This window comes from Ictalurus furcatus, chromosome 16 (genome assembly GCF_023375685.1).
Source record: "Ictalurus furcatus strain D&B chromosome 16, Billie_1.0, whole genome shotgun sequence".
Classification (NCBI taxonomy): domain Eukaryota; kingdom Metazoa; phylum Chordata; class Actinopteri; order Siluriformes; family Ictaluridae; genus Ictalurus; species Ictalurus furcatus.
Genome location: NC_071270.1, coordinates 24,251,235 through 24,279,155, shown reverse-complemented (window position 1 = coordinate 24,279,155; position 27,921 = coordinate 24,251,235). Strand labels below are relative to the sequence as shown.

Below are 27,921 nucleotides of genomic sequence, written 5' to 3'. Positions count from 1 at the left end.
AGTGTTAATCTAATATTAGCTGGCATTATAGTATAGTGTTAATCTAATATTAACTAGCATTAGCATATAGCACAATATCTTTATAATCTTAAACAGACCTGAAGCTGTTTTAAGTTGTTTTATTTTCGGGTTTGATCGGAGAAATCAGAGCTGTAAGAAAGCTCCCAAAATATCAACTAGTAATTTCCACTTGTTGGGAAAGAACGAGATTAAAATTAAAATGTCAAATAAATAATAATAAATACTTTAAAAAATATATATTTTGGGGAGGTTCCTAACATCACTGTGCTTTATTTCCTGAGCTAAATTTCATGGGGTAAGGTTCCTGTTAAGGTTCCTTATATAAAAAAAATATATTATAATAATAATAAAAAAAGAACCTTTGTTCAAATTTCCTGTGTCTGGAAAGGTTACTAGTTTTAGGCCCCTAGTTAAAACGTCTGGGCATTATTTATTTGGCTAAAGTTCCCTGTAATGTTTCTGGACTAAAATTTATGGACCTAAGCAAAATCCTGGCCTTATGGTTCTGGGCTAAAATTTCTGAAAGTTCTAACCTACTTTCTAACCTACCAATGACTACTGTTAGCCATATTAGTCGTTTTGGTGAAACTACTTTAGCATGAGACAAAACTATGGGGAAAAAAACGAAACTTTATGAATCTACAAAGTCTTGTTGGTTAGTTGGATTGTTGCTCAGCCTCAGTAATAAGACAACATAGACAGCTGATAGTTGTGGAGTTAATGCCATGCTTTTATTTCCAATAACTGCTGCGAAATTTGGAGCGCTGCACTTTCACTTGAACCTACTGCTTCAATCGACTCAACAAGTGATCACCACTGAAGCAAGTACACTGAGCTGGACCCTCAAAAATAACAACACTGTAGAAGCCACTTAGTACTGTTTATAAGAGCTGATAGATTGTTACAGTGAGCTTGGTTTGCTTCTAAAAAGAGTCTGGCAAGGGTTTCAAAGTTTTTAGGTTCAATTCAACATATTTATCATCAGGAGTCAACTGGGGGGAACAAATCATTAAAAGATTCAAACTGAGCGTCTGGTAATGCTCATGAGAATTTAACCCAGTGATTAGAAGATTAGCTATTTAAAATTACATGCCAGTGAATAGTCAGTCTTTGATTTGGTTGGATTGGGCAAACAGTGACAAATTTAACCCCTATCATTAAATGGTCTGCACTTAACTCACTAGCACGGTTGTAATAATAAAAAAAAGAAGAAGAAGAACATGGTGCATCTAAAACCAGGACATTTTTAAAACTACGAGGTTCAGGAATAAATACACATATAATACATATTAATATTCACATTTATATATTTTATATATATTCTATAATATATGCAGATCGCTTTCGCTCCTGTTAGTGCTTGTGCTACTCACTACACTGAAGGTCATTTTGTCGTTTTCTTGTTTACAATGGCTTTAAAACTGGTCAAACACCGTTATCCCACACGTATTCTGATCACAAGTGACTAACACTGGATATTTAAAGGCTGATGGTTTAATACTGTGGTGCGTTTTTGCTATTTTATACACAGTAGATGGCAGTGCTCCTTATAGCTTACATACAGAAATAGCTGTCAATCTTCTCACCCGACCGACCCCTGAGCTGTGATCGGTCGGGTTACAATATGTGCCAGAGATACATCTCAGGAAAAAAAAAATCGGAAAATCTTTTTTTTTTTTTCAGTGAGCTGTTATAGAAGTAATAGTGTTCTGTTTGAGACGGGGTGCGTCGATGGCTTATACAGCCTCTGAGTGTCACGTCCTTTCTGAGCGCCAGGACTTTTTCCACACGTCTAGGGGGCGCTGTACTGCCCTCCTACAGACCCCAGGGTGACTTTGGCGGGATTACAGGGGCAGGCGGATGTGCATGGCACCGCTGTTGGGTCGAGCAGCCAGGATGTAGATGGCGCTCTCGCGCAAGAACGCGTCCCATGTCACCGGCCTGGAAAGACATGCAAAGGAACATGAAGACCCATCAGTTTCAGCTAGACTTCATACCATACTTATGCACTATATTCCTGCACTATGGACTTGTTTATCTGTTACTCATGGCTTAAAGTGAACCAGAACAATTTGAAGTAGAGTCCTGGTATCTTCAATAACTCGGAGAGGGAACATTTTTACTTTTCTGCTTCTGCAGGAACCATTGCGTCATAGAACCGTAAGGATCATGTTTAATCTTTAATAGACATCATTTCATTTATAGTGGAATATGACTTTAAATGTGCCTACTATCGCCTACTGCACACACACACACACACACACACACACACACACACACACACACACACACACACACACCTGTTGTCGTACTTCTCCATAGCCTTGTCTCTGCTCTTGTCACTGCTTGAGCTGGCAGGACTGCTCTCTGATATCGGGCCTACATGGCTGATGCTGTGGGAAAGAGATTGAGTTACGACACACTCAGTTTTGTGCCTCATTTCCATCCAAACACTCTCTCTCTCACACACACACACACACACACACATGTATACACAGAAAACATCTCTAAACATGACCTAAACCTGGTAAAAGATGGACTGGGTTTGTACGAGTATAATTGTCTTTTAATGTTCTAGATGTATAAAAAAAAATCTTTACAGTCCACATTACTGCATATTAATGGAGTATATATATATATATATATATATATATATATATATATATATATATATATATTGTATGAATATATAAAATATGCAAGTGTTCATGTGCACAATTTGACAGCCAACAGGAATAATTCAAATGAAGAGGAAAGAATACAAAGAGGGCGAGAGAAACAATATAATATCAAGAAAATTGGTTTATTTTTTTTTTTGTCTTCCTTTTCTTTCCTTCTGTCTATTCTCTTAGAAGAGAGACGTACAGATTAAAGGTCATCTTCAATTAGAAGTACTTTGTACTGATTTGCAGTGACCCTGAACTGTGGTCTGCATGAGGACTCGCACAGCACAAGCAGGCACTCGGTACTCCAAGCTGATTTTAAATGAGCCCCGATTAACAAGCAAATATTAGTCACGCCATGTAGAGACCAAAGCCACAACCATTAAACCTGCAGCGGCCATTTGAGCTGATGAGAGCGTCCCAAAGGAAAACAAGCCTCTCGTTTAACACTGAATAATGGCAAGACTGGATTTGTTAACTAATAAAGCAATAAGGAGCAGTTCATATGAACATGATGATGATGATGATGATGATGATGATGATGATTAGGGTCAGCTGACACAATTGAATTACATTAACATTAGCAGTAATAAAATGAATAGATTGGATCAAATGTATACAATTTTATACGTATCCCAGATGTAGCAGATTAGCAGTAGCCCTATATGGATGGGATTATATTCACATGGTAACCTGAAGCAATTCCAGCAATTGCAAGTGCTCCTCTATAATTTCTTTTTTTCCATTCAGCTCAGCCATGTTGGGGTTTTTCTACCCTGAGAATGTTACAGACCAAATTACCTACTGGTTTTTTAAACTCTGTGTAATCTGTATCCACACGTCTTGTTTTTTTTTTTTCTTTTTCCTGACCACTGCTACTCGCTGTATTTATTCACCTAGCATATGTATGAAGAATTGTAGCACTTCCAGAATTGTGAAAATAGGAATTTTTTTGTTGTCGTACAACTTCTTCTGCCTACGTTCAGTGCACATTATCAGGAGAAAGAACATAAAAGCAATCAGAAAAGAGTGCACCTGAAGGGGCTGAGTTATAAAACAGTTATAAATCTACTTTATATTACCTGCGCTTGCATCCGCATCCGCCAATACGCTACCAATTCCTGACAGGCTTTAAAGTCAGTCATCATTTAACGGTAGATAATTATATAACCATGTGTGATGCAAACATTAGGTTCATAGACCTTTAGAAACTCCTCCCTTCCGTGTTAATTTAGTCATGTCTGGATGTGATCATTTTAACACAGTAGAGGTAGGTTAAAAAGTTATAATGCAGGTCACACAGGGAAATCAATCCTGTCCTAACTGGGCTAAAGATGCTTGGTTTCTAAAGTTTGCTTCTTTAGCTTTGCACTGGAGCTGTAAGGCGAATGTTCTCACACTGGAAGAAATTTCACCATGTAGCTGAACAGTATTGTTATCGATGCAGCCATCCTGGACAACCAAAATGCCTTTTTTTTTTTCTTTTTGTAGTGTTGTTTGGTATCACTCCATCCCTCTAGGCTCCGCCTTCCAAACTTTGAGGACTGAATTCGAGAAAGCTGGAAGTGACGTGGACGAACACTCACTGATTTGAATTTGAAGGAATATTCTGATAATTAGGAGTGTATAGCTTAATAGCTCTAGTGCAAATCTAAAAAATAAAATAAAATAAAACAAAAACGGCAAACCTCGGACACCAAGCATGTCTTAGATAATTATATTTGGGGTAGATATGTTTGGTTTCTTTTTTTACCAAGAAAAAAAAAAAAAAATTGTTCATCGACATGGATCAGAGAATGCAATCATTGCTTCTCACTGGCTTTATTGTTTTCTGTTAGCCATGTAGATTGTATAGATGTCGATTTGATTGAGGTTTCCATTTATCTTCTAAGTGTGGTAAGGTAAGGTTTTCTCTTAGACTGTGACTTACCCCATATTCATTACAGGAGAACACAATCCCCTGAGTCTGAAGGAAGGAACACATGCAGTGATAGTAAAGATGATGGGAAGATGGATGATAGCAGTGAGACAGCATGGAAGACAAAGACACACAGGCTAAATCCATTACAACCATGTAAAAGCCATGCAAACTCTGTACATTCGCGTCCAAAATTATTGGCACCTTTTATAGAGAATGGGCAAATACTGCAGACACGATGAGACTAAATTGCCGTCAATATTGACAGAACCTACCTTCGATTCTTTCATGTGGCACAAAATGATTGGCGCTAAATTATTATAAGCTATAATTGTTGCACTCTGTGCAAGGCAGGAATACACCTTGGATGGGACGCCAGTCCATTGCAGGGCACCATGCACGCATGTTTACCCCGGGGGGAAGCAATTTAGAGTAGTCAATCCACCTACCACCATTTTTTGGGAGGTGGGAGGAAACAGGAGAACTCGAAGGAAACCCACACAGATGCAGATGGGAGAAGATGTGAAATTCCCCACAGGCAGTAACCCAATCTCAGGGACCGTGAATTTCCTGCATCACCATGCCACCCAAAAGACTCATCTGAACTACAATTAGAAGCATGTATTGCAGTCAAATGAGACCGAAATAGAACTTTTCTAGGTCTGTTAAGCACCAAGATATTTCAACGCAAATCCTAATTACCTCTGCAAGGAGGTTAAGACTTGGCTATAGATGAATATTTACAGCACACTGACCCCAAAACATACATAAAGTCCCTGCGATCTTCCCTGCCAACTCCTGTTAATTGAATCAACCATTCAAAATAGCTTTAAGTGGGTTGGCTTCAAGGCAGAATTCTTTTTTCACACTGGCAATCAGCATTATTTGTAAGTTATTAGCTTTTACAAGCTGCTTGACATGGAAGGCTTGTCTAGAAATGCTTCATTAATGTCAGGCTTTATCTCTTCCCCTGTTCCTCTGCTCTCGCCTTTACTAACAACCTTTTTTTTATTTCAAGATTTCTCTACTTCTCAATCTTCCCGGATGCTTGAAACCCCTTAAGCGGTTGTCAGCAATCTGTCAGTTATAAGAAACGAAATCTTCTACGTTGCCCCCAAGTGTACCAAACGCTAAGTAGCATCTAATTTATCCCTAAGAGCTGAAGATGGATTGATTTATAATCCCACCCAGAAGAGGATGGTTTTCCTTGCCACTTCTAGGATGTTCATTAGGAACCTTGCTCTACATCCAGATTTCTGTAAAGCTGCTTTTGTGACCGTGTTTATCAGGAAAAGTTTTATAAAATAAAAGCATTGCAGAGATAAAGACTAGGAAATATTCCAGCGTCAGTCACCGTTCACTAACAGAACACTTGGGCGTTGAGATAATTTAATTAAAAATGGCCACACTCGTGCAGATTTCCTGCTTTCTGAAGAGCTCTGATGGACAGAGAAGGACGTGTAATTAATTTCTTTAACTGCATCGTAGTCCTGATTATTTAAGTGGTCATTACAAACAGTGCATGAAGAGCCTTTAGTAGGGTGATTACTCCGAACTAGACGTCTTGACCCACCTGACGTTGCAGGACTGAGGCTCTTTGCTGTGCTTATGGAACCATGAGGTTTGGGCCCGCCGACTCTCTCCACCCGTGATAACACCGTCTTTATCCTGGTCCAGACTCTGGAAGATTGCACGCGCTCGGTCACGCTCTTTAGCCGTAAGCAAACGCACCAGGGAGTTCTGGGGACAAAACCATAAATCAGTACAAAATTTCAATCTCAAAGCCATTATTATGCTGATTGGAATTTCACTAGAAATTAGAAATTCTTATACAAAGGTGATTTTTTTTAAAAAGAATAAAAAATCGTATGCATACACAGCATCTAGAATTGTCTTGCGGTTTGGTAGTACTGATAACAGAGTAGCTTGTAATATGCAAATGAGCCTCTAACGAAGCAAAATATTTTATTTTCAATAAATCATGAATCTAATCAAAACTAATCGATGACTATTCAATGACAGGGTGGTGTGATGAAGCAAGGCTAATATTTTCACCCTGAAGTCGATTATTTTCCTATAACAGCACACCCCAAAGCATTTTATTCCTCTTCTACCACAGCAGTTTGCCAAATATTACCAAAACTTTTTGTCCATTTATAGTTACCTTTACTGTTCTACTGTAGGACGTCGACGGAACAAGTTAGTTCCTGTTCTGACTTACATTATTGCAGTTCTATGATCACTGATTAATAAGGACAAATACATGTATTGTATCTTGTTTATTCATTTATTTATTTATTTTAATATATAATATCCACACTGTGGTGTATTCGATTTAAATACATTTTCTTGGGATGTACTGAAAGCCCGTTTCTAAAAGGCACAAGCTGCCACTGTAAGCAGCAGATGGGTAATTAACAGCCGTAGCAAGAGTAAAATATGTGCGTAGCAATAATTGTATCATTTCGTTTCATCAAAACTGTTTCAGCTTCTCTAAATCTAGGCAGAGGGGTTTAATATTTTTAAACATTTATTTATTATTAAAAACGGTCTATTTATTAATCACGCTGGTTCTAGTGTATAAAATGCAGAGCTTTATTGATATTGACTCTACTGCAGGAAGTAAGCCTCATTAACAATTTGAATTGATGTTTCACTGTTTATTGGAGGTGTGGACTTTTGCTTAACAGTTTTAGTGTAGGAGGTGTGGCCTCTGGATCGGTCCCAGTGAGGGAGGCGGGGCCTTTGTTCCAGTCCGTCACAATGAAGGAGGCCTTGCTGTCAGGGTAAAAGTAAAGGAGGTGTGGCTTCTGTGCATGTCAGTCACAGTGAAGGAGGTGTGGCCTCTGTGTCTGTCAGTCACAGTGAAGGAGGTGTGGCCATTGTTTCTGTCAGTAACATTGAAGCAGGTGTGGCCTCTGTGTCCGTCAGTCACAGTGAAGGAGGCATGGCCTCTGTGCTTATCCATTTTTAATGGAGGGACGTGGCATCAGTGCGTGTCTGTCTCAGTGAAGGAGGCATGGCCTCTGTGCTTGTCAGTTCTACTAAAGGAGGCATGGCTTATATGCCACATGTTCTAGAAGTACCGATGTCACAGCTTTTCTTCCTCTAACATAGTCAGCTTTTACTCGTGTTTGATTAAATACAGAGCTTTAATAAACGTCTGCACACACAAACACAAGCTGAGCCTCCCATACCTCTGTCCGAAATTTCTGCAGTACGGACAGCGACTCGTGATACAGGAAATCTGACCACTCTATCTGTCCCTTCTTCTCTGGGTCAAGAGCAGCGAACTGGGCCAGCACCTCCTCCTCCTGATCGTCCGTCAGATCCTTCTCAAACAGCTGCTTGGACACGAAGTGCCTGTACTGAAGGAGCTCGTCTGAGACAAGACAGGATTCTGCAACAGAGGAGCAGAGTACTGAACCTAAGCCATCATCAATCCTGGCGCAGAGACACAGAGCTAATTAGTATATACACTGTGATGAATGAACTGATGTTTTTAATAAAACCGCCATCTGGGGTGAACGCTTAACTTTTGCTACAGCATTGCACAGCTGAGGACAAAAAGGTCATGACTAGATGTGTGTGTGTGCGTGTGTGTGTGTATGTGTGTGTGTGTGTGTATTTACCTGGGATGATCTTGCACTGCTTGAATGTTTCCATCAGGCTGTACATCTCTTCTTCAGTAAGGAGCAAGTTCACGTTGTCCTGAAAAGAAATTAACATTAGCGTAGATATTGGATTTCATGACACCGTTATGTGCTATTATGTCTACTGTTTTTATTTTGATCTTTTTTTATTCATTTATGTCTACATTTTTGGATGACGGCTCATGTTGTACACACACATTTCATCAAAGTCATCCTTTAAAAACTGAAACATATTGGCCATGTCCCAACTTCATGTCGAAAACGAGCAATATGGGAAAACCTTTTTGGATGGGCTAATTAGCTTGCTTAGTGATTAGTCACTCACACTAACATCCACTAGAAATCTACAAGACTTGAGGTGCTTTTCTTCTACAGAGTCCTCTTAATACACTTTTGGGCTAATTAACAAGCTCTTGAGAGGTTCAAGTGGGCAGTGAAGAGACAACGGTTTCTTCTGGGTTGAAGTAGAGCAGGAAAAGACACAGTGCTCTGGGCTTGGAGTTGAAAACTTACGGTGGCACAGTGTCAAAACTCCGCTAATATAAAGAGGAAATACATCCGCCAGAAACGTTTGAATTTACTCCAAACAACCCTGCACACAAGACCTCTGAATCAAAGAGGCTTTGTTTAATCGCTTTTGCAGTGTGGGTGCACAAAGGGGCCAGGAAGAGATTGTAAAGTTGACTGATTCTGACATTTTTGTGTTGTTTTGATTCCCTTTTTATCACAGAATTCAAAGTAAGGAATTAAAAAGACTTCGGGATATGCTGTTATAGGAAAACAATGAAAGACAGGGTGGTGTGATGTGTCCTGACACGGTGTAGAGTTATTGTTAACACCCAAATTTGATCATTTCCCAATGCAGGAGTGTTTTATTCGTCGTTTTCAGCGATTTTCCAGCAATTACAATTTTTTTTTGTTGTTTTTTTTATAAATGTCATACTTTTAATCCATTTATAGTTACATGTAATGTTGTTGAACATCCACAAAACAGTATCATTCCTATTATTACTTACGTTCTAGAATCTATAGACGGTTGTTCCCTCACCAGTCTTTTTTATTAGTTTTAAAACAATAACGCAGCTTGTCCTGTTACTGATAAACCTCTGTCTGTCCGTCTGTTTCTACTCCGTCCTGAAGACTTTCCCAAGGTGGAAAACCTAAAGTTACAGCTTTACCTGATTGACTCCTTTTAAAAAATGTTAAATAATTGTCTCCTTACAGAAAACATCGCCACATCAACAATTATTTATATGTGTTTCTCTGCTAAAAATAACAGCACTTTTAAAAAAAAATCAATATATGTGGCACATCAGCCATACAAGACCCTGTGAATGCGTTGTTACTATAGAAAGGATAACGTACTGAATTAGAACAAGTGCATTAATATAATCCTGTGATTTGCAGCTGTACTATTGTCAGAGCTGCTGTTCTAGAAACGTAAATCAACACCTTCTGACCGATCAGATTCAAGAATTTAACAGCGCTGAGGTATGAATCAGAGTCGTATTCAAAGGTTTGTGAATTCGTAGGGGTGCCAATAATTGTTGCGCACCTATATTTAACAAAGACTTTTTTTTTATAAGCATGTGTTGTGTTGGCAATTGTTTGATATCCATGAGAGCAGAGTACTTTTTGAACAAACGATCAAAAGGTTAAAGAATAAAGACAATTTTCACAGCCTTCTTTGCTCATATTTACCAAGGGTGCCAACATTAGTGGAGGGCACTATATATATATATATATATATATATATATATATATACGCAAGCTGTTTCACAGTAACTGGCCTCATGAACAGAAAACACATTACTCTCATTGATATTAACACATGAACCAAATTCTGAAGATTAATGTAAGATTTCTTAACTTATTGAAAGGTTTGTGTAACGGATAATGATGAACTTTTCTTTTAAAAGCACAAGGGATTTTTCTTAAGCCTTTGTTACGTCTCGCTATTCTTCCTTTCTTTCTCTCGCTGTGTGAAAGAAGTGGGGGAGACGAACAGAAGATGAAGAGAGGATAATAATCACACTGATTAATTGGACTCTTAAAAAGGCCTGATGAGTTCGTGGTTCCTGAAGTAGGAAGCTCTCAAGATCAAATGCAGCCAGGTCTCTTTGATATCAAAAGCTGCTCATCCTCAGAAAGACCTCTTACTTCGCCTTTCTAATAGACCCTTTTAAAGGCTGTTAGCGCCGGGGGCGACTGAGAGGCACAGTTTATCTGCTCTATTTTAACAATAGTGCAGGACCGATGGAGAGGGTACTGAGCATGGGGAGATGTTTAAAACCCCTTAAAAACACCACGTTTTACTAATATGAAGTTTATCAGGTATGTTCTTATCGACAATGAAAAATGCATGTGAGGAAGGCTTTCCTTATGAGTTACCCTTTAAAGGAAAAATGATGTAAATGGTGTTTGGACAGAATCGTTTCAATTTATGGCTTTGTGTTTGTTTCAGTTTGAAATGATCTTTATAATAAACATCAATCCGTTTTTAATCAATGATAAAATAAAATAAAAAGTGATCTTTTTTTAAATGATGGTAAACTAAGTAAGAAATTTCTCATATATATATATATATATATATATATATATATATATATATATATATATATATATATATATATATATACACACACAATGCCCTCCACTATTATTGGTAACCTTGGTAAATACGAGCAAATAAGTGCCGGAAGATCCAACCATGACCCATTTGAATCTTTCTGGCAGAGGCAGTCAGGTTTTCATTTAATATCTGTTGAAATTTGATAGAGTCCATGATGCCATGTATCCTAATAAAATGTCCAGGTCCTCTGGCAGAAAACCAGCCCGAAAACATTAAAGATCGACCACCATATTTAACCTTGGACATGAGGTACTTTTCTATATGGCTACCTCTCTCTGTGCTCCAAAACCACCTCTGGTGTTTATTACCAAAAAGCTCTATTTTGGTTTCATCTGACTATAGAACCCGATCCCATTTGAAGGTCCAGTAGTGTCTGGCACACTGAAACGCTCGAGTTTGTTTTTGGATGAGAGTAGAGGCTTGAAACCCTTCCAAACAACTTGTGGTGATGTAGGTGACTTCAGATTGTAGTTTTGGAGACTTTCTGACCCCAAGACACAACTAACTTCTGCAGTTCTCCAGCTGTGATCCTTGGAGATTTTTTATCCACTCGAACCATCCTCTTCACAGTGCGTTGAGACGATATAGACACACGTCCAATTCCTGTTTGATTCATAACATTTCCAGTTGACTGGAACTTTTTAATTATTGCCCTGATGGTGGAAATGGGCATTTTCAATGCTTGTGCTATTTTCTTATAGCCACTTCCCATTTTGTGAAGCTCAACAACCTTTTGCTGCACATCACAGCTATATTCCTTGGTCTTACGCATTCTTATGAATGACTAAGGGAATTTTGTGTTACCTCATATTTATACCCCTGTGAAACAGGAAGTCATGGTTGAACAACTTCCTGTTCCTAGTCACCCCGGTGTACTAATTAATTTTTTTAGTTTAAATGGGAATATACTACAAATATATTTTATCGTATGCATTTGTAGGGGTGCCAAAAGTAAAACAGTAAAGTCAATTTTTAAAGCTTTCTTTGCTCATATTTACCAAGCGTTCCAATATTAGTGGAGGGCACTGTATGTATATATATATATATATATATATATATATATATATATATATATATATATATATATATATGATGGGGTTTGGGGCGTCAAGCGAGAAGAACAAGGAATGGTGGACAAAGTGGCAGTGAAAAATGAGTGTGACCACTTTAACTGTAGCTGCAGTCAGTCAAGTTGCACAAGCAGCTCAATTTATCTTCATTTCCTGCCTCCAAAGCTACAGCGAAGACAAATAACTTCCTCACAAGCAGCTTTACACCAGTCTTTATTTCATCTGCATTACTGATGATAATAAACCTATTTTAGAGCGCAAGCTAGGCTAATTAGTTAGGTCTGGTAAGAGCACTGTTACAGTGTAGGTGCTGCTTGAGCCACTTTACATATTAGCATGATTTTTCTACATTAGCACTAAAAAAGTGCTCCAGCTAAGGTTTTTTTAAAAAGTGTTTTTATGGTGTTTTCAACTCTTGGCGTAAAAGAGTTGGCACACTCGTACCCTGACAGTGTCTGGGCACCCACACCAGACTCTAACACAGCTGGTCACTTTACCAAAAAAAAGCACACACACACAAAAAAAAATAAAATAATAAAACACACAAATTAGCATTATATAACACATCTGTGACACATGTTCCTGTAAGTTGGTACTATATGAGATTTGCGAATTCTGGTCCTGGCATGTTTGTCTGTTTGATTATTACATTTTCCTCAATGATTTTGTCTATGTTTTGACCTCAGCCCTAGATGTCAAGTAATAAACCCACAGTCACTGCTATGTTAATGTTTTAGGTATATAATATTCCTACTCTTTGTTTACTGTTGCTTCCAAGTTAAAACATGATTTTTTTTTTCCTACCTGAAAAAATGCTGTCTAATACCAGGAAATGTTTAATGGCTGTAAAATGAGGTGCAATGAGGACGAGGTGACGTGTTCAGGACGCTGTATCATGGTTAAATGTGTATTAAAAAGAGCTCACAGCTCGTGATACGGGCAGCTACATCATCAATGACTGGAAAGTGTTTCCTGAGACGCTAACCACCGCCGCAAAATCGATGTGACACCTTGGCTAAAAGTCTTTTCGAACCAATTTTGTGTGTGTTGCAGAGTTTCATCTTTCTGCCATGCTTCTGTCGTTCCTCATTAGCCTGTGGTTCATCTTGACATACGGTGAAGCTCGGCTAATATTAGCTACCGCATAGAGTAATATGGCAAAAAGCATGTGGTGTCTGTCTGAGAACTGTGAGGTGGACAAAATGATAGAAAGTAGGTTCTCTCTCTCTCCCTCTCTCCCTCGCTCTCTCTCTCTCTCTCTCACACACACACAGATTGTTCAGAAGCTAGTATGAAGTGAGAAAACCAGAAGCTGTGAAACAACTCCTCAGAGAAAACATGTGCAAGTCGCAGCAGCCATAATAATTACAAACTGCTGAGAAATGCTGGACCACAGCTGCTAATGTGTGCTTGCAATCCAACCTGTGGAACATTTAACAACACTAGCTAAGCTAGCCAACCATATAAAGGAAGCATAGTGTTAATACTGTGCTTTAACATTACCTTTCTTGTAGTGCTAGCTATCTAATGTATATTTTAAGTTTGCTAGCAGGCCAACTAATACAGTTTGTATTGTGTCATTTAAACTAGTCACTAGGTACACTAGAATGTTGGTAACACTATTTTATTCATAAAACCTGTAGCCAGGAACACAAGCAAGATAAATAACATCTACATAAATGGTTTAAATGTGTTATTAAAACCTAGAACTAGCTTTGCTTGTAAGTTAGCAAACATTAGTTAAACCTTTAGTAGCCATGGTTGTTATCAATGTATCTAAAATTATTAAGTGTCCAACTAGCAGCCAAGTATAATAGTATGCTAGCTAATTAAGTATAATAGTATGCTAGCTAATTAAGTATAATAGTATGCTAGCTAATATTAGAGCTGATATTAGGTTTTCCATGCCATTAGTAGAACTAGTAAGTGTGCTAGCAATGTATTTAACATTAGATAAACATTCATGAAATATTAATTAAAATTTGAATTTGAGCAAGCTGACGTTAAGTAAGATTAAAAGTAAAGAAGTGTGCTAGCAAGACAACTAAGCAGGATATCTAACATTACCAAGTAACTAAACCCAGTGACCATGTCTCCTAGTAAGATAACTAATATTAAGTAAACAATAAGTAGTAACTAGAAATTGTGGGCAAGTCTGCTAGCAAGATACTTAGACTATTTAGTGTACTAGCAAGCTGTTTTAGTCAGTTATCAAGATCTAGAGCCGTGCTGATAAACAAAAATTAGTAACTAGAAATAGTAGGCAAGTTTGCTAGCAAGATATTTAACTTTAGGTAAAATAGTTTATCATGTAATTAAAACTAATGGTCAAGATATTAACAAGCAAGATATTTACTACTATTAGATCAAATATTTCAGCATCTAATTAAAGCTAGTAGCCAGGTATACTACAGGTAGCTAATATTTGATTATTAATTAGAACTAGCAAGTGTGCTAGCAAGATATGATATCAGATAAAATAGTTTAGCATCTAATTAAAACTAATGGCCATGTATATTAGTAACATTAAAACTAATCTAACATTAGAGCTTATAGGTCAAGCTTGCTAAAGCATAGATAATATTAATTAAAATAACTTAAAATGTCATTAAATCTAAAGAGCAAGTACACTAGCAAGATCAGGTAAACTATATTATCATAGAAATAAAAGAAGTAGCTAAATCCATTAGCAATATATTTAACATTAAGTAAACATTGTGTTGAGCAATAAAACCCAGGGACCCAGCTTGCTAGCAAGATTGTTAGCATTAGGAAAACCAGATACGCATGTAACTGAAGCTAGTAGCTGGAGCCATGTTTGCTAATATTAAATAAAAAAAAAAATTAGTAATTAGAACTAGTAGACAAGTTGTTTGGCATGTAATTACAAATCGCAGCCAAGTATGCTACTAAGCTAGCTAATACATGATAAATGGTTTTGTTTAGTGATACTAATAGTCAAGTAATTGGTACTGTACATCAACATGCAACAGATTTCCCTTCTCGTTTACGATTAGCTGGACAAATTTCATTTAAACACTGATCTTGTTTACCAAATAACACTTGGCAAAATCAGGATCTGCTTATTCAAGGGTGTGTACATTTGTGAATAAATGTATTGAAGCATGTACACATTACATATGCGCACTTAAATGTGTGCATGCTGTGTACGACACACTATTTAAACAACACTTCACACTCTTCACACTCTCCACCAGCTGGCCAATTTCCTTAATCTTCAGTGGGCTGTGAGGCTGAGATAAGCTGTGTGTTTCAATCTGAAGCACGTTGGCACCATCTGACATCCCGCACCACAAATTCAGCTCTAAAAATCTTTAGCAGGCAGAGAGGATCAGCCATCACAAGCGTCCAAACACTGCAACATGACAAGATAATCCTCACAAATTTATTTCCTCCTTAACCTTAAAACCCCACACGACCAACAGTTTCAACGAGGAGCTACACACTGCAGTGATTTGTGTGATGAGAATGCTGTAGAGGTTTGAGAGGCTGCTGTTAGTGAAACGGTGGATTGGTTTATTTAGGAAAAAAAAAAATCTTGTTGCTTCATTGTGCAGTGCGTTGGTTGCAGAAGTATTTCTCAACAATTAATTAGTTCTAAATTGGTTCTGGATTAACCAATCACCATTAGACTTCACATAATTAGTTGAATGAAGTCAACCTGTGTGCTGTGTCACATGATCTCAGTATAAATACACCTGTTCGTGGAAGAACCCAGATGATGTTAGAGAACATACCTAAACAAACAGCATCTTGAAAATGAGGGCGCTAGCAAAACAAGTTCTGGGACGATATCAATCAGGGTTTGGTTAAAAAAAAAAAAAACATCCCAATCTCTCAAAGCACTATTAAATCCTTTATTAAAAATAGAAAGAATATGGCACAAATGCGGCACTGCAGAGAGGAAGCGAAATATTAGTGACTGAGATAAAGAGGGTAGATGCTACCACCAGCATGCTTCACTGTGTGGAAATGGAATAGCTCCTTGGTCTTCATGGTACTGTTTGGATAGATATGTTCTGTAAACACACAGTAAAAGGCACAAGCTGTTGGCATTCAGATGCTGATAAAATCCTGTCTAATCTATAATACACTGTGCCCTCAAGCTACAACATCCATCCATCCATTTTCCATACCACTTATCCTATACAGGCTCACGAGGAATCTGACGCCTATCCCAGGGAACTCAGGGCACAAGGCAGGGGATACCTTGGACAGGGTGCCAACCCATTGCAGTGCACAATCACACACACTACAATCAGCCTACAAAGCATGTCTTTGGACTGGGGGAGGAAACCGGAGTACCCGGAGGAAACCCCTGAAGCAAGGGGAGAACAAGCAAACTCTGCACACACGCAGGGTGGAGGCAGGATTCAAACCCCCAACCCCAGAGATGCGAGGCAACTGTGCTAATCACTAAGCCTAGTCTAGTCTAACAAGTGTCCTCAGCTAACTTAGCTAATTATACATATGTGTGTCCACGCAGACTTACGCAGTAGTAGCAGCTCCAGCCCATGGTGGTGTGAGCCGTGTCTCTCATCTCCTGCACAGTGTCCGCACGCAGGTATCCAATCTCCTTCAGGCAGCCATCATGAAACACCCTCGTACATGTCCGACATGGGAACAGATCGTCCGCTGTCCACACTTCACACACCTCGCACATCTCGTCATTTACTGGCTGCGAAAAAGAGAGATAAAAAAAAGACATCAGTCTCACAACCTGCAAGAGCTGCATTAAGTGATAATGGCTTATGTTAGAATTTTAATAGTCTCTAACCACAGGCTAAGAAAAATTGAGCAGTAAAATAACCTGGCACAGTTGGCCACAGTCTTTTAATTCTGGCCACAAGGGCACAGGGGTGTTTTATATCGGACAAGGCTTTTTAAATTCCCCTCTAGAGCAGTGTATTTGGACTGATTTGGGAAGAAACGGCTCTAGCAGTTGCTGTTAACGTTTCACAATTAGCCTACTTGTAAATCGTCGGTGTTTTTATGGCAGCAAGGCTACTCCTGCTAGACTCCAGGGTGTCTGTCGTTCCATTGCGTAATTTAAAACAACATAACTCTGAAAATTCCATTATCAATATCATAGTGATTTGCAGTGAGGGTTCGCTATATTTGGTGGAGTGTGAATGCGGTTTTGAAGTGCATGAGTAGTCCATAAAGGGGAGGCTTAGTGGTTCAGGCTCTGGGTTACTGATCGGAAGGTCAGGGGCTCAAGCCCCGGTGCTGCCAAGCTACCACTGCTGGGCCCTTGAGCAAGGCTCTTAACCCTCTCTGCTCCAGGGGGCGCCATATCATAGCCGACCCTGCGCTCTGACCCCAACTTCCTGACATGCTGGGGTATGCGAAGAAAAGAATTTCATTGTGCTGTGACCAATAAAGACCCATTATCGTTATCATTATACAACCACTCCCTGGTCCTCTTCAAAATGTTGGTCTGGGGTTCGTTTCAACCCAAACCTTGGTGTGGTCTGCATCGTGTGTGAAAGCTCTTTCTCCTTGTTTGCAGGTATTCATGTATGATGACATGACATGCCAGGCATCCAAAAAGTGCTGTTTGCCGTTTGAGTGTTCTTACCAAAGGAAAATAATAATAATAATAATAATAATAATAATAATAATAATAATAATAATAATAATAAACCATTAAATGAATGAAATGAAACAAGTTCCTACCATTTTGCAAATCTGTGTGCACAAAAATGACACATGGAATTGTGCAATCAATTCCATATGTTCATGAGTAATTCTAAAAAGATTAAACTCAGAATTTTAATACAAATGAAATCTTGGGATACCACTGCAGATCAACTGTTAAATAAGATATGCAAACTCTTCAGAGTCTCTTCAGAGTTCTAAATTTTTTAACAGTGTAGGTATGACCTAGCATGACCACAGAGATTTTACACTGCCGGTGGGAACCAATTACTCAGCTTTATTAATACTTAATTTTAATAAGTGCCATAATTCCTGCATTGGTCATCCAATCCAATTAAACAGCCATAGCGACGTGAATGTAATCAAACACGGTCTTATTTATTAATATCAAAGATTTATAGGGGATATACAGACATGGAGTCAGATTGCAGACAAATCTGGTTATCAGAGGGTTATATGTGCTTAAAATGCATTAATCAGACCAGTTAAGGTTAAAAAAAAGAAAAAAAAAGATCATAGTGTTTCCTGGAAACTAGGATGAAATAAAAAATAAGCACTTTGGAAAGAGATTGAATCCTGTAATGTAACCTTCCTTTCTCGGGCCACTGGGTAATAAAACGGAACAGCTGCATTATTTCTACATTTAAAGGAGCTGCGGAGAAGTTTAGTCTGGGGTCGTAAACCTCACATGAACTTGAATTTCCATAATTGAACTTTCATAATTACTCCATTAACCCTCTTCCATTTCTATGGTTTAAATATAGCAACAATTTCCCTTATACCGTAATGTAGGTACACCAGAGAAGCTTGCACGGTATGGCATGAAATCCCATGTCCATGTCCTTGAGAAGCTTTATGAAATGCAATAAAGTAACGTTGTCCTGCAGAACCTCACACATGGTTCCAGTAAATGTGATAAATAATAAAACAACATGCGGTCTGGCTAGTCAAGGACCAGGACCCACTAGCGTTATTTTCTTCCACAGGCTCGGAGCATGTTTTTCTGCAGATATAATTATAAAATCAGAGATATTTGGTATGATTATTTTTCCTGCACTGTCCATGCCAGAGCTGCCTGACCGTGTTAATGCCAGGCTAATCAGCATTACAATTAGCCTCCAATAAATAACTCCATGCCCCCTTGTAATCCCAGCAGTTACAATAGTGGATCTGTGCTACATTTCCCATGCAAAACCGTCCATGTATTTAAGATGCCTCGGGAGTTAATCCATCCTTCTACATGCCGATAAACAACATCAAGCCTTTTTCTCAGCAGCACACAGGAGGGCGGGCGAGTATAAAAGGACGTGAGTAGCAGTCAGCCTCCCACGGGTGCCATCAGTGAAACAGAACAGGATCCCAGGTTCTGAATGTGATGAGGAGGTGTGATGAGTTTTTTCTTTCTCAGTCTGGAGGGAGCCAAGCTTCCAAGATTGCCTAGACACCTTTAAAGGCATTCGTTGTGACCTTAGATGAAGTTGTCCTCACTCTTCGAGTTCGTTTGTCCCCAGCAACAGCCCACCTTCAGTAAGGTGAAAGGAAACATCCTGGCAAAGTCATTATCCAGACTGGAGATGAAAATAGACATCCCCTAGTGAGAGGTGGTGGTGTTTTTTACCTTAAATATTAAAATGTTAAGGCTCATTATGGCTTCCTGTTAGATTCCAATCTAGCATGTAAGTATAAGGATCAACATAGCATAAAGCTAATTTTAATTAGAAAGTCATCACCACAACTTTTTCTTTTTTAGCATCTGCTTCCTCCATTTGCAATTTCCTGGTGATATTTGGTTGAATTTTGTTTATTTAACAGACTGTCATATCTAGATTTAAAAAACCCAGTTAGTTTCCATGCTTTCCTGTTGCTTCACACCAATGCTAATATTCCTGCTATTACACCAAACATTCAGTGTCATAATTCGGTCCTTTTGCAATCTGTTTCATAACAAATCCATTCGCTTCCAGCTCTCCAACCGAGTGCTCAACACCTTTATCACAGGTTTCACAAAACCCTCACAGAAAACAGTTGCTAAGTGAGAGGTGCCCCTCTCACCAATCTCCTCTTCTGGTTCTCCACTCAGAGAGCAGCTCGGTAAACAAAGCCACACTGTGGAGAGTTCTCATCCACTACTGTGGAACTGGTGACCCCGCTGCTGTCAGCCTTAATCAGCTGAATTAATCAGCTCGGATCTGGATGCTGACAGAATTCGTCTCTTCAGCTTTCAGCTTTCTCGCCCATTTTGGGCCCCTTGACAATCCGCCCACCACCGGCCTGGTGCCAAATGCGCCAACGCAGTCACACAAACAGTGGCTCCCTCTGCTTCTGAAGAAGTACCCCTTTAAAACTGAGCCAGAATCAACATGCCTAATTCAGAAAGACTGAAGAATTGTAAGTAAACGTACACACACTCACACACACACACACACAGACCTCCATTTCACCCACAGTGTAAAATGAGCTTGATAGCTAGATAGATAGAAAGATAGATAGATAGATGCACTTTATTGATTATTGATTGGGAATACCTACTTTGTACTTATAACTACTTACACCACCTTTGTACTTGCACTATCCATCCATCCATCCATCCATCTTCTATACCGCTTAATCCTTTTCAGGGTCACGGTGAAAACTGGAGCCTATCCCAGGGAGCATGGGGCACACATGCCAGCTTCATAATGACCGACAGTCACAGAAGCCGCACCTTCATTTGGACTGACAGGCATTAAGGCTACACCTTCTTCACACTGACTGATGCAGAGACCACACCTTGTTCACAGTGATTGACAAGCATAGAGGCCACACCTCCTTCACTAGGCACTTCAATATGCACTTTCCCCCAAATACATTGTTTAAGCCATATAGCCATGTTATACATATTAAGGCTGGTGCAACAGTGAATTTTCCTTACGTAAACTAGGGAATTTTTTATTAATTTAAAAGTGATTTCAGAATAAAGGTCTGATAGACGTTTTGTGCCTTTGAGCAGTGACAGCGGAGTGTGTGGAGAAAGAGAGGTCTCATTTGTAAAGGTGTGATATGAATCACCAGCTCTTGTCAGATACCTCGGCTGTGGACTTTGTGGAGTAGATGACATTTACGCAGGTTAAGAGAGGCACCAGTCTGACCGGAGTGTTTTGTGTGAAAAGGATGAGAGGAAATCTGCGATTGTTGCCATGGTACCCCTTCCAAATCGATAGGGCCTTTGTATGGGTTGTAAAATTGTGGGAACTAGGGTGTGTTATTATCAAAATATGTCCCGATGCAAAGTCATCAATAGAGTTCTCTGTTTAAAAAATGCCTGGGTTAGCTAGCAAAGCAGTTTTTTTCTATCATTCTAATGAGTGCAATGCAGCAACAAACAGGCTTGTTATCTGTCTAATACAAACTTCAACATAATGAGGTTTTACATCCAGAAAATATTTATAGTAAGTCTAATTTATGTTGTTTATTCAACCATGAACTGAAGCCATGTAGTGTTATAGACTGCAGCAAAGCTTGTGTAAAATGCTTTCACGTGTACAGTCTTACCTGCTCTCTCTGACCAAGCTCGATCTGTATGGGCTGATCGTCATTCGGCTGCCTCTTCGGCCTTATAAACGCTGGCGGTGTGAGCTGATGCAATTTATGTAAATCCTCAGGCTCTACTCCTTTCCCATCCCGTAAGCGGCCCCAGGCCTCCTGATTGGCTTTGTTCTCCTCTTTGGGTGGAGCGGTGGAAGGCCCAGGTTTCCCATCCTCCTCTTTTCGTCCAGACTCATCAGACTCCGGATGGTTTGGAGCCTCATCTTTTATCTCAGAGTCGTTTTGCGCCTGAGTGGCACTCGGCTGGGTCTTAAGACCCTCACGAAATGCTGAGACCACCGCGTTGCATTTCTGAACCTTCTCCACTTGCTGCTTCTTGGACATCAGAACGCCCATGACTACAACACAGAGAGAGAGAGAGAAAGAGAGATGGATTAGAGGCTTGGTGCATGTAGATAGAGGAGAATGAGGTTGATTATCAGATCTCTCATATCTGGTACAACATGGCTGTCTTTCAACAGAAACGATCCCTAATAACTAGCATTATCTGCTTCATTAAAAACATCAGTCAATTCAGAAAATGCAGAAATGCATTGTAATGTTTCAAGGCTATACAAGAGACAGACACACTGATGAACATGAGACATATGAAGTACATGAGGTGGATTAGCATACTCCGATAGGCAAGCAGCTCATCAATCATGTCTGGAAAAGAAAGGACAGTGTTGGTGGCTTAGGAGTTAGCGTCTGTAAGATGAATGTGGAATTAATTAATAAGGCTGAAAACAAGAGCCACGATAGTGATTTGAGACTGATTATCATCATCTGGCTGACATTAGAACGGGTTTAACCATGTGAATGAATTACTTTCCATGGACTATGGATGATCATGAATCAGGAACATGCAGGTATGTATAAAATACTGACAAGTGAAATAACATCATATTCGTTCATCTCATAGCTATTTGTTTTTCCTCGATGTTTTAAATGCTATTGAAGAATTTTGTGAAAAAGTCTATGGAGAAAATGAAGGGGGAATATACCCCCAATTTATCTAAATTTATCTATAACCAACGCTGCTGAAACAGTACAAAGATCTTATTCATAGAGTTATTACTGAAACTAGAAATCGAAGCGAAGAGCTCTTTAATGACAAAAGACATTCCAGACTTAATAATGTGTAACAGGAGAGCAGGACCACGCTTAATTCAACTTAAAGGGATAGTTCACCCAAAAATGAAAATTCTGTCATCAGTTACTCACGCTCATGTTGTTCCAAACCCGTAAGACTTTCGTTCATCTTCGGAACACAAATGAAGACTTTTTTTAATGAAATTTGGGCGATTTCTGTCCCTCCGTTTACAGTCCAGTAAACAAAACTTTCAAGCTCCAAAAAGTTCATAAAGGCATCGTAAAAGTAATCCACGTGACTCCGGTGGTTTAATCCTAATTTTATACACGAGGACCTGGAAGCGCTGCGCTGTTTACAGCAGAGGAAGAGGGACGCTGTACACAAACTGAGTCACAGAACAAAAATGTCTGCCGATTTCGACATGGATTATGTCACATGGATTACTTTTACGGGTTTGGAATGACATGAGGGTGAGTAAGTGATGACAGAATTTTCATGTTTGGGTGAACTATCCCTTTAATGCTAATAATCACAACAATGAGAAGTGTAGTCTCGTGTACAAAATTGTTGTTTTGCATAGCCTGTCGGAAGAGGCGGTGCTACCAAATACAGACATGCAATCCATCCATCCATTTTCTGTATCCTACACGGTCACGGAACCTGGAGCCTATACCTGGGGGCTCGGGGCATAAGGCAGGGGACACCCTGGACGGGATGATAAACCATTACAGGGCACAATCACACACTACGGACAATTTGAAAATGCCAATCAGCTAACAACAGATGTCTTCGGACTGAAGGAGGAAACCGGAGTACCCAGAGGAGGCCCCCGAAGCACAGGGAGAACATGCTAACTCTGCACACAAGGGGAGGATGTGGGATTCAAACCCCCAACCCTTGAGGTAGCGTGCTTAGGAAGCGTGCTAAGCACTAAGCCACCGTGCTAACCCAGACATCTTGAAATTAAAACAACTATGAACAAGTACAGACTTTTTTTTGGACATAACTCACCAACAAAAGCAGAATTAACAAGGATTTACAGTAGGAACTTGATTTTCTGCTATAGATAGTACAGAACACAAGCAACAAAACGGTATGACTCCAGAAATAGGCTGAGACTAGACGAACCGGCAACCTCATCTCTCACAAGCACAGAATTAGAATTCAATTCATTCAACTTGTCTAGAATTACAGTAGACACTTCAAAGGAGTTTGAAGGTTTTAAGCCCATATTTAAACCGATAACTGTTTCTAATGTACTACGGATGCCTGGAAAAACTGGTCCCTTTATCCTGCAATGCCGAGAATTTTACCGCAAGCTATAAGTAGCTACTCACAGATACTTTACAAATCTTGTCAGAGTTTCACTAAATCATGCTTCCATATAGTGGAGACTGGTACGTACACGTCTGGATGTTAGACCTTAAGTAAGGTATAAAAACACATCTGGACTTGGATGTGATGTTATAGGACAGTAATTAACAATCTCCCTAAGGTTGATTATTTTCCAATAACAGCTTGTCCTGAAGTGTTTTAAAAGAAGAAGAAGAAGCCTTTATTTGTCACATATATATTACAGCACAGTCAACATTATTTTGCATATCCTAGCTTGTTAGGAAGTTGGGGTCAGAGCGCAGGGTCAGCCATGATACGGCGCCCCTGGAGCAGAGAGGGTTAAGGGCCTTGCTCAAGGGCCCAACAGTGGCAGCTTGGAAGTGCTGGTGCTTGAAACGCTGACCTTCTGATCAGTAACCCGGAGCCTTAACCGTTGAGCCACCACTGCCCCCAGCACTTATTCCTCTAATACCATTTGTACCTAAAATTAAAATTCATTCATTTATTCATCTTCAGTAAGAGCTTTATCCTGGTCAGACTCATGGCGGATCCAGTGTCGATCCCTCGAACACTGGGAGCAAGGTAGAAATCCAACCCGGAGGAAACAACCTGGGATCCTGAGCTGTGAGGTGGCAATCACCCTTGATAAATAAAAATGAAAAATATCAAAAGATAATCTTTGTTGTAATTTCTCTGCTGTGTATTTCACTCACTGACTTTTTTCCAGACAGCTGTCCTCTATCATCATGCTGGTCAGCACTGCTGTATAAGCTTCCTCCCTTAGGATAGAATGGTGTGGAGCAACGTTAATTACCAGCAAAGGTGGGAAAGCAGTCTGAAACTTCAAGGCTGTGTGTGAGTCTGTGACAGAAAGCTCACTGCAGTAACTAATCCTCAACCTCAAAATATCCAGGCACACGCTTTCTTCCTCAATGTCAGCTGCAGCACGATCTGATGTCTGGCTTTCAGACAACACAGAGGGAGATAGTTTGAGCTGAAGCTTCTGAATGAATGCGTTTGCTTTAGATCCAACTGCAAGTGGAAGTAGCTGTGTGGATGTAATGCGCCGAAAACCTTTGTTTAAGCGAGTGCTGAGAAATCTGAATACATATCAAGGAAAACATAATCACAACAGTACACTTGCAGCTATGGGATTTTGTCTGGATGTCAAGGAAATCAAAGAAAGCTTTAACAACAGCAACAACAACAACAATAAGGAGATGAAACAGAAAAAAATGCAATAACACTGACGACGACAACAACAATAAAACGGTGTAAAAAAACAGAAGCGAAAATGACATTAACACCAGTAAAACAACACAAAAGGAAAGATGACAATAACAACAACATTAAAAAAAAAAGAATATATAGAATGACAGTAATTGAAAACATAGAAAAGAATTACTATAACAACAATGACATCAACAACAATAATAAAACAGAAGACAAAATAACAATAACAACAACAATGACCAATAAAAAAATAAAAATAACAACATGGACTCCAAAATTACATTAACAATGACAACACAAACAGTGGAATAACATAGAAGATAAAATGACAATAACAATAAACAACAATAAAAATCAGAAACAAAAAGGACAATAACAATGACAACAAACAACAACAATAAGAAACATCATAAAAGAAAATGACAATAACAACAACGACAACAATAAAAAAATATATTTTAAAAAAGCATAGAAGAGAAAATGACTAACAAAAATGACAATCAAATAAAAACAGAAAGGAAAATGACTAGCAATGACAAGAAGAATAAATCAATTATAGTATAAATAAATAAATAACAGAAAATGAGAATGACAACAATGACAACAACAATTTAAAAAAAAAAGTGGAGAAACAGCAAAGTGAGCATAATGAAAAAAATATATAAGTATTTTAACATTTTTGAAGAGAAAGTTTGAAAATAGGGATTAGTTCTCAAAATGTACACAGCCTAACTATGACCAATAATATATAACATCATACTTGCACTTATGAATGATTTGTGAAGTGACTTATGTTCCCTGAAAAGGGGTGTGGTGGTGTGAACTAAGTATAAAAAAAAATCAGGAAGTCTTAATTCAGTCTATTTCCTGAAACCACAACCTAAGTATCCCGTTCCTATCTAAACGTTCAGGTGTCCATTGCTTCTTAATATTCTTTCCTGGCAGACGGAAGTGAACCTTCTGGATCTGAGCTACGAATTTTAAAAGGCAGATCTAATTATTTTCCCTTTCATCGGAAACTTTTAAGCCGATGTATCCATCAGTGCTATCAGGAAAACTGATAAAGAAGATTGAATAACGTGCATTCGTAAACAAAACGCTGCTTCCTCGGTGGAAATAGAGATGGATTTGAGGGTTTCGTGCTTTAAATAGAATCTCATCAGAGATTCACATTATTCACATGAGAGATATTATGATAAGCATGCAGGGATGGGTCACGATTTTTCAGGGCCACATTTATCAGACTAGATATGAATCAATATTTTTGTAAATAATTTGCAGGAACATCTACACAAGAAATGAGATTCTCGTGGAAATCCAGTAAGTCTGATCCTAATCCATTTCTGATCCTTTCCTAGCATGCATTTCACCCTGAGTTTGTGTAAATGACGGTTAAGGTGACTCCCTAACGTGAACCTCGATTGATCGGCTTCAAATTACGCAACTGGCAACGAGTTACTGTCAATTTGTATGCAAATTAATTTACGTAACATTTCATTCGATTGCACATGAATTTCATGAAACTCAGCTATTTCATGTTTACGACTTGAAAGAAAGTGATCCGAAACAATCACAAGACAAATAAGACTAGCCATACAATTTGGACAAATGTAATAACACCCTGTAGCAGGAGGAAGAGTTAATGTCTGTCTCTGGTAGCTGCAATGGCTGAGCTGTATTACTGGAAGATTCAGCACATGCGGCACATAGGAAGCGCACTTTCACCATTTTGTTGCCATTATGTCCTTTTCAGCTCTCTGTGAACTTTGCCTTTTATGGAGTTTTGTGGCTGTTACGTTAGCTGTGCTGTGAACATGCTTGGTAATTTATAGCTATTTGCCCCATCCTGATTGTTTTCTTTTTTTTGTGTATATCTCATACTAAATAGTTTTAGATCTTCAAACGGAATACAACATAAAACAAAGGCAACCTGAGTAAACACACAATACAGTTTATTATTTTTATTATTCCATCCATCCATCCATCTTCTATACCGCTTTATCCTTTTCAGGGTCACAGGGAACCTGGAGCCTATCCCAGGAAGCATCGGGCAAAAGGCCTGGACAGGGTGCCAGTCCATCACAGGGCACAATCACATACACACGCACACACTACAGACACTTTAGACATGCCAATCAGCCTACCATGCATGTCTTCAGACTGGGGGAGGAAACCCCCACAGTACAGGGAGAACGTGCAAACTCCGCACACACAGGGCCACAGTGGGAATCGAACCCCTGATCCTGGAGGTGTGAGGCGAACGTGCTAACCACGTTATTATTATTATTATTGAAGCAACCCAAAAAAGTTATCCAACACCTATCACCTATGTAAAAAAAATAAATAAATAAGAGCCCCGTTAAATTTTAAATCTGGTTGTGCCACTTTAGCAGCAATAACTGCAACCAAACACTCTGATAACCTTAGATCAGTCTTTCATAATTGGAAACAATGTTTATCCATGTTTTCATTTGCTTTGGAAATTGCAAACCACTTTTGTAAATTTGTACATCAATACCTTGATGTCATTTGAAACAAATAAGCGAAAATGGGCATTCTTTAATGAAAAACACGTCTATTATTTCTTAGCTACACTAGCCCTGTAGTTCCCGTACAAACGGCATATATTAAACATGTCTTGGCTGATCAACTACATTTGTGAAAAAAATTGTTCATTGTTTTTTTTTTTTCTTTCTTTTTTACAAAACTACTTCTTTAACAAGAAAAAGTAATAAATTATTCATTTTCCCCTAAGCCTTGTGTCAGACAGACAGCTCTAGGAGCAACCTGAGCGCTCTGAAAATTTGAACGCCTCCAGATTTAAAAAAAGCTTTGCGGAGGAGGGTAACATAGATGACAACCTTGACGCGAAGCTTGACATGAGTGACTGCTGTTGTATCCTCAGTCATTCAGCCGTACATCCGCTCGTATGTCTGAAGTCAAATTAAATACAGGCCTCGGATTCCTTTCCATGAAAACAAGGATTATTTTATAATGGCTAATACGGAAAGGTCGTACAAGGAGAGATATGTACTTTCCTGATAACCCACTTATGGA

At 39.0% G+C, this 27,921-nt stretch overlaps 1 protein-coding gene across 1 annotated transcript in view; it reads right to left on the bottom strand.

Annotated features, from left to right (window-relative positions):
- Positions 1-1,858: 1,858 nt before the first annotated feature.
- phf24 (PHD finger protein 24) overlaps positions 1,859-27,921 on the bottom strand; it is a 31,612-nt gene continuing 5,549 nt past the window's right edge. Inside the window, exons 2-8 of the mRNA XM_053644718.1 lie at positions 21,171-21,562; positions 16,471-16,656; positions 8,235-8,313; positions 7,800-8,002; positions 6,176-6,342; positions 2,322-2,414; positions 1,859-1,962 (exon numbers count right to left, since the gene is read on the bottom strand). Of these exons, the coding sequence (XP_053500693.1) occupies positions 1,866-1,962; positions 2,322-2,414; positions 6,176-6,342; positions 7,800-8,002; positions 8,235-8,313; positions 16,471-16,656; positions 21,171-21,560 (1,215 nt within the window). The 5' untranslated portion in view covers positions 21,561-21,562 and the 3' untranslated portion in view covers positions 1,859-1,865. The remainder of the gene's footprint in view (positions 1,963-2,321; positions 2,415-6,175; positions 6,343-7,799; positions 8,003-8,234; positions 8,314-16,470; positions 16,657-21,170; positions 21,563-27,921) is intronic.